The 12,792-nt window shown below is 38.7% G+C and overlaps 1 protein-coding gene across 1 annotated transcript; it reads right to left on the bottom strand.

The window, feature by feature from the left end:
- Positions 1–336: 336 nt before the first annotated feature.
- On the bottom strand, positions 337–12,792 carry LOC113109681 (probable RNA-binding protein 18). The gene is made up of 6 exons (XM_026273406.1): positions 12,603–12,792; positions 11,760–11,873; positions 5,410–5,536; positions 4,821–4,901; positions 1,603–1,691; positions 337–1,381 (listed from the first exon to the last, which is right to left on the bottom strand). Exons 2-6 carry the CDS (start codon positions 11,864–11,866, stop codon positions 1,219–1,221), a joined length of 567 nt encoding a protein of 188 aa, XP_026129191.1. The 5' UTR covers positions 11,867–11,873; positions 12,603–12,792; the 3' UTR covers positions 337–1,218.

The raw sequence follows: 12,792 nt of genomic DNA on the forward strand, positions 1-12,792 counted from the left end.
AATCAGATGAAATGGACAGGGGATCATATATGCTAATGACGAATTTAAAAACTAGACCGTTTTAATAAATAAGAAAACTGATTATTTTAGGGTCCGACTGATATTGAAATAATTCAGTTCTCCTCATGGCAAGAGACTCACTAGGCCTGTTCGTAATTGAAAACGCTCGCAGTATAATAAATAAACGTAGGCTATTAAGACAACGCTGCTATAAAAAGGTCAATAGGACCTATAATCGATCATTTCAGGGAGTTTAAGCAATGCAAAAACAGCACAAGATCTTACTGTGATCTAAATACACAAACAGGTCCATTTCAAATGAAAGCACAAGAAGTCTGGACACCTCATAGGAGGACAGTTTCATTTATTTTTGAACACGACAGAAGCAAAATCTATCAAAATACCTGGATATTTACACTTGATCTAAACTATTGATGACATCTGCTGTTGATGCCCCCTCTCCAGATCATGTGATAAAAGCCCTTTTCACTTTAGACTTATGAAGGCAAGATATTAATAGTTAAATAAACAATGCATAATATTGTGCTTCCTTTACACACACACCAGTGTAACAAAGAATGGTAAAGTCTGAGTATGTAGATTTAGGATCATAAGACTCACAACACACAACAACACTTTCACAGGCAGCACACCGGCAGTTTACAAGTGAGTTACAGTAAAACAATGGGAGATACATTCTGGAAGGATTTCAAGGAAGGGATGTGAACTGAGATTTCGAAAAGGTGCAAAACTCATACAATTTCTATCACGATTGATGTGCCTCGATGATTTCCCAACCCTGTACAACCGTTGTATCTTCCGTGGAGCACAGAGGAAGATATTTTAGGGTTTAAAAACACCTTCGGACCTCATTGACAAAAGACGTTTATCAAAATCCTCTCAACTGCTTTTGAGTAAATGACGACAGATTTCGACTGAACCATCCCTTTAAACCCTGAAGAACTCGGATTACTTGGGTAACAGCAATGTTCAAAAAAAGAAAAATGAATTCACTAGAATTTAGTGGTTAGATTCTGCTTACTTCAGCCGTCTTTCACAGTGAAGACTCCTCCGCTGGCTGAGAAACAGAACAGCACTACCGATCAAAGGTGTTGGACTTTCTGGTCTCATAATACATTACAGTCTCCCACTAGCCAAGAGACAAGAGCAGCTTAGCTTATCTCTGCACCCCTCACACTTGGACAGTTGTTGGAGAGGTCATCTCCTGAATCTGCGGAACGGCTTGTGGTAGGGCTGGGACCTCTTGTCTCTTTTATCGGAGGGTTTGTTGTAGATGTACGCAGATGGGCCAGTATAGTCGTCTGGGTTTTCTTCCATCAGCTGCAGCTTGGCTTCGATGGCACGGATCTTTGCATTAACGCTTTAAACCCAAGAGGAAAGGGAATCGAGAGAAAAGAAAAGAGCATTAACCTTTTTATCCAGTCCAAATGGGTCACTTTCGTCAATGTGAGCTCAGGGCCATTTGGAGAGGGAACAGTTGAGAACGAAAACAAAAACAGGAGGGAAAGTCAACAGGAGAGATTCGAAACATGGAAGAAAATGAAAGGCAACGGAGAGATTTTGAGTGGTAATGTCTCAAACCCTAGTGTGGATGGCAGCTCCTCGGCGTCGCTGGATGAAGGCTCTAAACTGGCCGGCACATTTTTGTCTCCTCTGAAGGGTTCAAACTTCTGAAAGACAAAAAACACACACCAGGATGGATACAAGACAACATGCACTAAAGGGTTGTATAACTTGCTGGGCCTTTAGTAACTTCAACTCATTTGGTTGCTTTAGAGACCGGGAAAAAAACAAGAGTTGGCTGCTTATTAGTCATATGCTCCCTTGGAATAGTGTGGGAAAAGTTGGGCTATGCAACATCATAAACATTCATTCCTCTCAAAAACGTCCATCCAACAATCCTTGCGACCATGAGGATGATGATGATAGCTCTTGGGAATCTGTGGGGAATAAAAACAGAGAGATTTGATGAGAGTCTAGAAAATTATTTACAACTGGCTTAGACTTTTATTTAGGAATTTAGGATTCTAATGTATCGAAACACAATTAAAGACACTTTAAAGCTGCTTTAACGATGCATTCAACTTCCATAATGAGACACGTTTATTGAGTTGAATTGGATATTAGGTGTCAAATAGTGTGGGCTGGGACTCGTCTCTGTTTTAAGATGCAGGAATTTTATCTGCTTGGATTGGTTTTGTTTGAATAATAAAGAGTTTGCCAATGTTGAGAAGAGCTTGTTGTTCCAGATTCCTAAACTGAAGTAAGCTTTGGCTTGAACATACGCAAATGATACTTTAAATCATTCATTATGAGAGTTGCTCTTACTTTTCGAAACAATCAGACCTGTTGGATGATAAAACAGGTATCAAATATCAAGTACTTTTGAAGTACTTTGATTTGTTTCCTCAATAAAATAAATACAAAGTGTGACTTATAGTCCGGAAAATACGGTATATATATATATTTTATTTAGTTGTACTGCCTGCATAGCTTTTGTTACAAAAGCAGAAAATCTTATCTAAAATAATGTAATTAATTTATGAGTACATTTTGCACATTGAGACCAATGACAAGTAAATATAACTTCTGTAAAACCACATTTTTTTTTTAAATACAGAAAACCATAAAGCAATATTCTAACAGCCTGCCTCTGACCTTTTAGGTTACAATCATTTAACTTGTTTATTTTCCTTTAGATCGCTGCACTCCACACAAACAACTACGTATAAAGAGGAAGCCATTTTTTAAATGCACCACATTTATCAGAGTGCTTCACTGAACCAGAGGCCTTCAAAGGGCACAGCTGATATAAACCCAGTGCTGAAGAATACACGCAGGGCCTTCCCAGACCAATCCAACACTTTCACCAGCCTCACAATGAGCACAGTGTTGGGTTAGCTGCTCAAGAGGACCTGGGACCAGACCGGTCTTCTGCTACTTGTTGTCAACAACTGTGCACTGTTGACCTTGACCCCGGCCTGGTGTCCCGCTCCCATCAGACGGGGAGGGGCAGAGGGGTGCGATTCTCAACCATACAGGATTTCCTCACTCCCAGCGGCAGCTGCCTATTGTTAAGAAGCCTGGCAGCCTCAGGAGCCCCTCACTATAGCTCAACTATACATGTGATCCATGATCTTCATGGTCTGTTTTGTTGTAGCAGAACCCAGATATTCCACTGAACAACAATAGAAGCATTTATTAATGTCAGTGATGGACTGAAGTTAACGGCATGATGCTAAGGTGTTTTTAGGTTGTTGCTTTGTGGTTGCTAAGGTGCTCTGAGTGTTGCTAGGATGTTTTGAGTGGTTACTGGGTGGGCTTAATGGCCCAAGTCAAAACAGCCCACCCTCAAGTCTACATGGCAGCACACTTTCTGGATGTATTAGTTAAATGCTGTTTAAACCTACCATGTGTGAGACTTTAGCAGTGGATGTTTTTCCATGGAGTGTTTTTCATGAGCGCAGTATCAAAATATGAATATTTATTACAGACAATGGCGTAAAAAATGGTAAACGTTGGCCTGTGCGTTGTTTGTTGCACTGTCATTGCTACAAATACGGACCCATAAAAACAACGACGACTGGTGGAAAAGTAATTAGCATTGTGTGGTATTAATTTTCACACATAAAAATGATTAATCAAATTACTGAGTTCACTGTTGGTCACAATCTTCTTTATTTATACAATAGCATTCAAAGGTTTGGGGTCAGTAAGTGTTTTTTCTTGTTTTGTTTTTTTTCTTAGCAAGGATTGATTAAATTTATAAAAAAATGCCATTTGTAATGTTACAAAATATTTGTTTCAAATAATTAAATTCTTTAAAAATTTCAATGCACAAAAAATATTAAACAGCAAGAATAGTTTTTAACATTGTAAAAGCAGCAGATCAGCATATCAGAATGATTTCTGAAGGAACATGTGAGACTTGAGCAATGCTTTACATTACATTTACATGCTCTAAATTTCAAACATTACATTTTAAAATATATTACAAATGATAAGTTATTTTTAAATTGTACTAATATTTCACAATTAAGACTCCTACTATTACACTTCTTTATAAGGCAACCTCTGTGAGCATAAGATATTAAGATTATCATACTGATCCTAAATCTTTGAACAGAAGTTTATCATTTCTAATACATATTTTTACTGTGGGGAAAAAAATACTAAAGTAGGATTAAAAAACAGAATCAAGAAGTTTTAATTAAATTTTTTCATTTTTTTAATCAAGCTAAAAAAAAAAACAATTATCAAAATTAAATGTGCAATTATTTCAAATGAAGTAAATATTATTTCAAATAAATGCTAATTTTATTTGAGCAATGTTATGTTTTATTTACTATTTTTAAATTAAATTGTGTTATGTTTTTTTATATGCTTTATAACAGCCAACCTTCTCTCAAAAATATAAACTATCACGCAACAAAAAATGAAAACCCACATGACATTCAGTTTGAACAAGGCCTATGATATTTTGGTCTCTAGATAAGGCTTTTCTTCAATACAACTTTAATTTTGTATTTTGTCCTGTTTTATCATTCTTAAGGCGAAAGTCTGATCGATTAAAACAAATGGGTAACGTTCTTTTAAGGTCCCATTCTCACTATTAACTAGTTTCTTATTCGCATGCACATTACTAGCATATTGGCTGTTTATTAGGACTTAAAGCACATAATAATGCCTTATTCTGCATGAACATATTTTATATCCCTTAATCCAACCCAAAAACCTTATGAACTATTAATAAGAAGCAGATTGTGTGTTCCCCATTCTCATGCGATACCCACCTTTACCTGAGCATGAGCCCAACGCACCACTAGCTTCTTAGAAAGAGCCAATTTTCCATTCAGACACTGAATAGCCCGTTCAGCCTCCTGTGATGGACAGAAAACACTGATGATCACAAATGTTATGCTTTTATAATGACCACAATCCTGCCTGCATCTATTATCAAGTCACTATACTCTTCTAAAACGATCAGGATTAGAAGAGTTTCATGCCTATTTCTGAAATCCTCTATTAGTGCTGTGCTGTTCAGAGATCGTCTCTGAAGTGTCTGGATTCTGATCCTTCCTGTGTGTTTGTTTGCTACTTTCTAGTTTCTGGCTGTTGCTGGAAGCATGGCGTAATGATAGGGAACAATAATGGCTGATGATGGATCGCTAGTTTTCCAAGCTCTCACGAAGGGCGTGAATGAGATCTGTAAACACACATTTCCTCTTCAACAACACCCTTGGGACTGCCTCATATTACCCTCCAGAGAGCCAACGGTTCCTTATCTGCATCAGCTGTCTGGGTGCCTCTTAAAGACTTGCATATCATTACTGGATCAAAACTGAACGGTAATTAATTCTCAATGTTGTAAAGAAGAACGAAGAGAACCTCTTTGGTGTGGAAGTTGACGAAGCAGTATCCTCTCGGCTGGCCCTCCAGAGGACCGGACTTGTGGAACAGGAAGTCAAACTGCTGCACTTTGCCAAACTTCTCCAGGAGCTTCACTAGGTGGTACCTGCAGGAACACAGAGTGATTTTATTTTGAAGGTTAATTGCCTTTTATCAACATACTTGCAAAAATAGGGGTTCAGCTATTCACTAAGGACACTGGAATTATGAGCGATTGTAAGCATAAGCCTTCTTTTAACAAATGGCACTAATAATTGTACAGACCAAGAATTAAAAAATGAGTGATTAAGGCCACAAGGGAATAATGCATGTCATGGTGTCATAATTCTTTGTAAGCAAGGCTTGATCAGAATGACAGGGCTCTTTACACCTTTTTAGCTGCTGTAAATCTTTTATTCACACAATACAACGGATACAGCAGAGGGATATAAAAAAGCGGAAGACTGAATTCCCTGAAGAGTTTCATTAAAGACAAACAATGACGACGAGTACAGCTTCTATAACCTGCTGTCATGGAAGCAATACATCCCTTATTATTGGGAAAAACAGTACTGGTTATTTTGTTAATTAATGAAGGGCGACAGAGTTGAATGTCATTTTGGACCCCACTGACTTACAACGTAGACCAAAACAGCTGAAACATTCTTCAACATATCTTTTTTTGTGTTCATCTTTTTTGGTGACATCAGCCAAAAAAGAATCTCTAGTAAAAGAAATTCTTCAATAGAGCTAGAGAACTCTTGTAAAATAAGAATAATGAATTTCTTTCCAAGAGAACTTCACGCTGAACCTGTGCTATTCAAACAAAGAGAGCTTCGTGCAAACAGTCTTCTTCCAACAACCACGTTCACAGCATTCGAGAGCAGTCTAGCATGCAGTCTGTGCATAAAAGAGAACGTTTGCAAGTATCCTTGCTTCTGCATGTTCACCTGTACGTCATCCGAACCGTTAACATTTCATGTGACTGAACGCTGCATGAACACAACTCCATTTGCACCTCACGTTGTTGGAAAACAACATCTGGCGAAAGAAAAGTCAAGGTTCACTGACATGATGTTTGTTTTTTGTTGTTGTTGTTTTTTTCGGTCTAAATCTATGAATTTATCAAAAACACACAAAAAGTCTATTTCTATAAACAATTACTTGAAAAACAGGTTTTTCATAAAAGCGGTATTCATCTAAAACAATTTAGAGCATAAATAACATTAAAAAGTGGTACGTGTACTGCATTAGGCTAACTACTTGTCATAGCACTTGCTTATCATTGCTCTTTTGTTGATTCTGATTGCTTCCATTGTCACCATTTGTAAGTCGCTTCAGATAAAATTGTCTGCTATATGACTAAAAGTATATAACGTGTAACAGATCTGCTATTATAATGAAGAAGAAAAGTCTCTTAAAAAGGATGAAACTCTTGAATAGAAAACTTCACGTGTTGGCGCCGATAGCCTGGGCAGAGCACTGACATAGAGCGTTGTTTTGCAAAGAGCATCCCGAGTTTCAATCCCGTCTCGAGGACCTTTGCCAATTTCACCGCCCTGTCTTATTATAAAGGCAAAAATGCCAAAAAATAAAAAATCTGTCATGAGGTGCAACCAGTGTGCAGAAACATGAAGGGGAAAATCAGGATATGGTATCAAACTCATATCAGTGTGTCAAGGTCGAAGTGCCTACTTGTCGTTAAGATTCAAGTAAATATAAAGCAACTTGTCGCTAGTGTTGGCATCTTCTTCAGTTATTCATCTTGACGTAATGGCATCACATGGGCATCCCTGAAACCAAAATCTAAAGATTGAGTAATGCAGCTCAGGAAGACGTTCAAGCACTTCCTGCAGCTGGGAAAGCTACCGAACTGAGAATCAAGAGCATGCTCAAGACATGCTGGGGATAAACAACAATCCATTTGTGGAACTTCTTACTATATTGTTGTTCTTCCAGCATGACAGCCAGAGCGTCTGGGAGTTGCCGCCTGCACCAAGACGAGGAGATGCCGGGGATTTCTTTATTGTTTTGGATGGTTGAGGTTATTTTTAATCCTGGAAAGGTAGGAATGCAGATAGAACTAGGGGTCCTGGCTTCGGTATTAATGTTTTCCCCTCCTCTCCCAGGAGCTTTTCTCCAAGTAGTACTTTGCACTTTCCCAGCCACCACCCTTTCAAGCTACGACCACGGGATCTTCCTGACTTGCCACAGATTGAAGCATTGATAGTGTCCCGATTCAAAGGGACAACCTGTAGGTTTTTTTTTTCAGACCACAATGCATGCCCCCAGAGAGCCACAAAATGTGCAGTTTGGGAGGAAGAAGGGGTCCGTCCAAGGAGCTTGGAGTATTTTGTGAAGTGTTGACTTGAGCCAAGCATGTCATCTGTTCGGGCCAAAGAAGTCGGACCCCTGCCCACCCACCTGCAGCGTCTCCCGTTTCAGTATCCTAACCCAAACCTTGAGAAACGTTATCAGAACAGAATCAAAAAAACAGCACGGATATCAAGGTCAAGGAGCGATTCCAACAGACACGTGTCTATTTCAGATGACTGGAGGGTGTGGTCTGAGGCCAGTGCTGTTTTCGTCCTCGGCCGTCCCATCGGATAGGCCTCCTGTTCTCTTCTGCCAATGTAACGGACAATGCAAAGCAGGCCTCCAAACTCACAAACAACCTGCGGCACATGGTAGATCCATCACCGGCTCTAAATGGGCCCCAGCGGAGCATGGACAGGTCAATATGTCAGCCTGTTATTACGACAGCAGCCCCTGCTTTGTGTGAACGGCTGTGTCCGCCACAGGTCTCAACTGTGGGAAACCAAACCTGAAAGAAAGTTTGTATATTTGTGTCAGAGAGACTGTGCATGTGTGATGGGGTGGAGCTCTCGAAATGTCGACGGATGTATTCATTAGATGGAAAATGCGAAGATAGGTTGTCATCACTGTCCTCTACGTGGGTTGGTCGAACTTCAGCACCTGGTATCTGAAAGTCACTCAAGCTGAAGGATAAGTGAAGGTGGTTCTGACAAGAGGCCAAAGTGCTTGAGAACTTGTGAGACACCTGTGACCCTTTTTGGGCTGTGTCCCATTACAAATCCTAGTACCATATGATGTGGATGTGTACATTGGACATGGTGATATTGGGACAGTGATAAGTACGTCTGTGCTACTGAAACAACTTTCCAGTTTTAAAAGATAAAAAAAAAATGGAACAGCTCTAGAAGTGGCTGACTTCTTAGGAAGTGTGCTTACTTCGCTAGCGGATTGAGACACACCCTGGATAGAGTGTCGACACAGGGCTGATTTGACAGGTGGAAAGTATGAGACTCGTGCAATTTCAGCGATGTGACTTGTCATGGTGCCCGAGCACTGACTATACCACAAATCAGCATCATACATTTATACCACATTTCAGTGGAAAATAAATGCGAGGAATTAAGCAACTGTGTCCAGAAACGGTAATTTTTCCATCTAGCTATAGCTTGTGATGAATGTAACGATGATGGTGAAACTTACAGTCAGTAAGGTAGATGGATTAGCACTCGGGAGAAACCGTTTACAGTGAAAGAACAGATAGATTTTCTTTTTGTCTTACTGAAATTTGTTGGTGCGTGTTTGCAGAACTGTAAATGTGTATGTCACAGACTTTTCCAAACCTGTGATGTACTGAGATTAATCATATTAAATAAATGAGGCTGTTTGTGAAGTGATGGAATGACTGACGAAAAGGTGTTTTTTCAATACATTACCGTTACATCAGAATCTAAGCATGAAGGCTCAAAGCTGATTTTTCCTAGATTTTAACTTCCAAAATGTTACTTTATTTTACTAATTTATTGCAAACTGACAGAAGAAATTGTTTGTTAATGCACAAAGGCCAGAGAAATAACATGAGAAGAACTTAAGAGAGACAAATAGAGTGTTCATACTTTTTTTCAATCCCAAAAACTACTTGGTAAAACTCACAAAAACTGTCGAGAAATGTCATATTTCACACAAATATTTAAGGTAACTGTAAAGCTAAAGACTTATTTTTTACTATTGTAGTACACATAAAGGATGATATGTGACTCAAATGATTAAAAAGCATTATGAATATAAAAATGTAATATAATTCACAGTAGTATTTGTTGCATTAAAGGCAGGGTAGGTGATTTGGTTCAAAAACATTTTTTGTTATGCTAGTAAGTCCTTTCCACATCCTGACAGGAATCAAAGGTAAGCGGTCTAACTGTATTAACACTTGTGCTCATAAGTTTACACACCCCTTGCAGAATGTGCAAAATGTTAATAATTCAAACAAAATAAGAGGGATCATGAAAATTGCATGTTATTTTTCCTTTAGTACTGTCCTGAATAAGCCATGTCACATAACAGATATTTACATACACTCCACAAGACAAAATAATAACTGACTTTATAAAACTGACCCCATTCAAAAGTGTACATACCCTTGAGTAAATGTAAACATCTGTTCTGTTATCTGTTATGCCTATTCAGGACAATACTAAATAAAATATAACATGCAGTTTTCATGATCCCTCTTATTTCATTTCAGTTATTAACATTTTGCACATTCTGGTGTGTAAACTTATGAGCACTACTGTGTATCCTCTGTGGAAGGCACAAGACCATAATGGGTCCTGCCTGTGCTTGTTCATGTGTTTTGGAGGAGGCGTGGCTTTGGAGAGTGATTTGCAGGGAGGGTGGGATCTTATGCTTTCAAAGCTAGCTAATTGCAAGCCTCTCCAAAATCGTCTACCCTACTTTTAAATTTAACAAATTCCCCAAAAGATTCTTAATGCAAAATTTACAAATTGTAAAAATGTACAGTTTTTAGAAGCTGTCGGTGCTAATAGCCTTGTGGGCATTGGGGCAGCATTCAGCACCATTGCACTACAGGCGTCCTGTGTTTGAGTCCCGAGTCAAAGATCTTTCTCGATTCCGCCCCCATTCTCTCTCTCTCCCACTTCGCTTCCTTTCAATTCTAATCTGTCCTGTCACAATAAAAAGGCAAAACATTTATAAAAAAGAAAGAAGTTTTTAGAAACTTTTATTTTGACAGCGCAAATAAAATATTAATATTTTTGGTTTCAAACTATGCTGTGTAATATCCAGTACATACTGTATGCACAATAAGGTTTACTTAGCCTTTATTTGAAAAAAATATGATTGCCAGTGTGCACAAACTTAACAGAATACTTGGTTACAATTACTTCCTTTTTATTAATGTTTTAACCAATTTTTTTTTTTTTACTTGTGAACTTTTTTTTTTTATATATATAAATTACAATTATAAAAAAAAAACTACCTTGCAAAATTAATAATATTAGTTCCAATTATTTTTTCATACTGATTGATTTTGATCACTTCAAATTTAGTAAATATTTAAGTGCAGAAATTGTCATGCATGTTATTTCCATTATATAATGTAAATTCATATATATCTGCTCTTATATATATCACCTATTGATCATCCTGCTCTCTGAGATATTGGCACTGGCATCAGTCTTTAAACATTATATACCAGTAGACTACTACTGACCACTAGTGTTTGGATGACCAAAAGAGCATATTAATAGTTGTAAACAAGACCACAACTCCTAATTGTTGTAAAAGGTCATCCCATCCAATCCAAAGCTTTTACCTCATCTCCTTGGTTTCTACGTAAATCTCTCTTTTTTTTTAACTGCTACAGAGCAGTGCTTAAAATACCTTTTCACCTCCCAACTCAATTACTGATCTCAATTATCCACTTACTTGGAAACCCCAGGAAAAATTTGCCTTTGGGTGAATGCTGACTTCACATAGCAGGACTCCACCACTGTGTGCTTGTGTGTGTGTGTGTGAGAGATCTGCAGGACCCTAAAGTGGAACCCCCTACTACAAACACTCCCAGCATGTGAGCTAATTAATCTTCCCAATCACCAGCCTGTGGGCATCACGGCTGTTTTCATTCAAGCAGGTTATTTAAAGAAAAACAGAGGAGCGAGAGGGAAGGAAACGCCTGTCTAGACGCCAGCCCGGGCAAGCCATACATTTTCCAGGGGCGCTCCAGCAACGTGTGCTATTTCTCTCGTGCTTCCCTTCTGTGTCACCCAGCCACCCCCTCTCCACCTTGAGCAGCCGCTACAGGTTCACTAAGTAAACACGCCAGGTGAATGAGAAATGATGGCAGGCCCTCAGCAAAACAGGTCTCCACGGCCGAGCGGCTCTCTTTAACACGCCTAGTCTTCATCTGCTCATTCTCCAGCACAAAGACACACTTGGCTAATCAATCACCCGGGCAGCTCCGCAGGTCTACCTGGGAGGCAGTGCAGCACTGGTTTACTGCACAGACAAACACTCACTCTGTGATTTTAGGGTCAATGTTGCCGATCCAGAGCCGATGACCGTCCTGTCCCGAGCCACCGGACAGGATGGAGGCATTCTCCACAGTCTCTGCAGCAGACTGCATTAGGCTCCTGAGAAAAGACAGAGAGCTGTTTCAATGATGCTCAGGTAAGTATGTGCCTCAGGTATTTGATTTGTTTAAAAATATATGTAACTTTCTTCCATCTATCAAAAGTTTCTATTAATAAATCTACCAGTCTGTCCATTTGTGAGTGTGTCTATCTATATATCAGTCAAACAATCTGTTTATCTATCCATCTGACTGTGTCTATATATATGACTGTGTATCCTTCCGACTTGTCTATATATCTGACTGTCTATCCATCCAAGTGTCTATATATCTGTCTGTCTAACCAACCAACCAACAATTGATCTACCTATCTGACCATCTAACCATCTATATATCTATCTGAATTTCTATCTAACCATCTATCTGTCTATCAATCTAGCTATATATATAGACTAAAGTATATATCACATACAGACCATCTTTACATAAATGCTCTGACTGATAGCCACACGTTTTATTTTATAATGACAGTGTGATATATGCAGAAGAGTTATACCTTAGGCCTCTTAGTGTGTTAATAATAACGACAATTACGTCAAATGCAGTATGAAGACGATAAAATCAAAGATTATTTTGTGTACAAACACTGTCATATTATAGAACAACTGTAACTGATAAATAACATAAACCTAGTCGAAAAATAATAAATTTTCCATATGAATGGTTGTTATGCTAACAACTAGCAAACAATATTAAGAGATTACGTTACGTAGATTATCAGAGCACTCACCCTTCACTTGTATCCTCTGCTGTTTAGACCTAAACTAAAGATACTGTGTATCAAATTGGGTGGCAATGCCTCAAAACCTAAAATGAATCTGGTATATCTGCCACACGAACGAGTCAGACTCAACATTGAGTGTAGCCAGTTAGCTTAGCATGCATAACATCAACAACGGCGCCGGAGAGTGACGTTGACA

The sequence above is a fragment of the Carassius auratus genome, chromosome 10 (assembly GCF_003368295.1).
Source record: "Carassius auratus strain Wakin chromosome 10, ASM336829v1, whole genome shotgun sequence".
Classification (NCBI taxonomy): Eukaryota; Metazoa; Chordata; class Actinopteri; order Cypriniformes; family Cyprinidae; genus Carassius; species Carassius auratus.

Bases quoted from the DNA above. Each gene is read 5' to 3' on its own strand.
- LOC113109681 (XM_026273406.1), bottom strand. From the start codon at position 11,866: ATGCAGTCTGCTGCAGAGACTGTGGAGAATGCCTCCATCCTGTCCGGT. The intron at 5,537-11,759 runs GTGAGTGTTTGT...GTGTTCCTGCAG, and splicing joins ATTGACCCTAAAATCACAGA to GTACCACCTAGTGAAGCTCC. The intron at 1,692-4,820 runs GTAAAGGTGGGT...TTTGTCTTTCAG, and splicing joins TGCGTTGGGCTCATGCTCAG to AAGTTTGAACCCTTCAGAGG.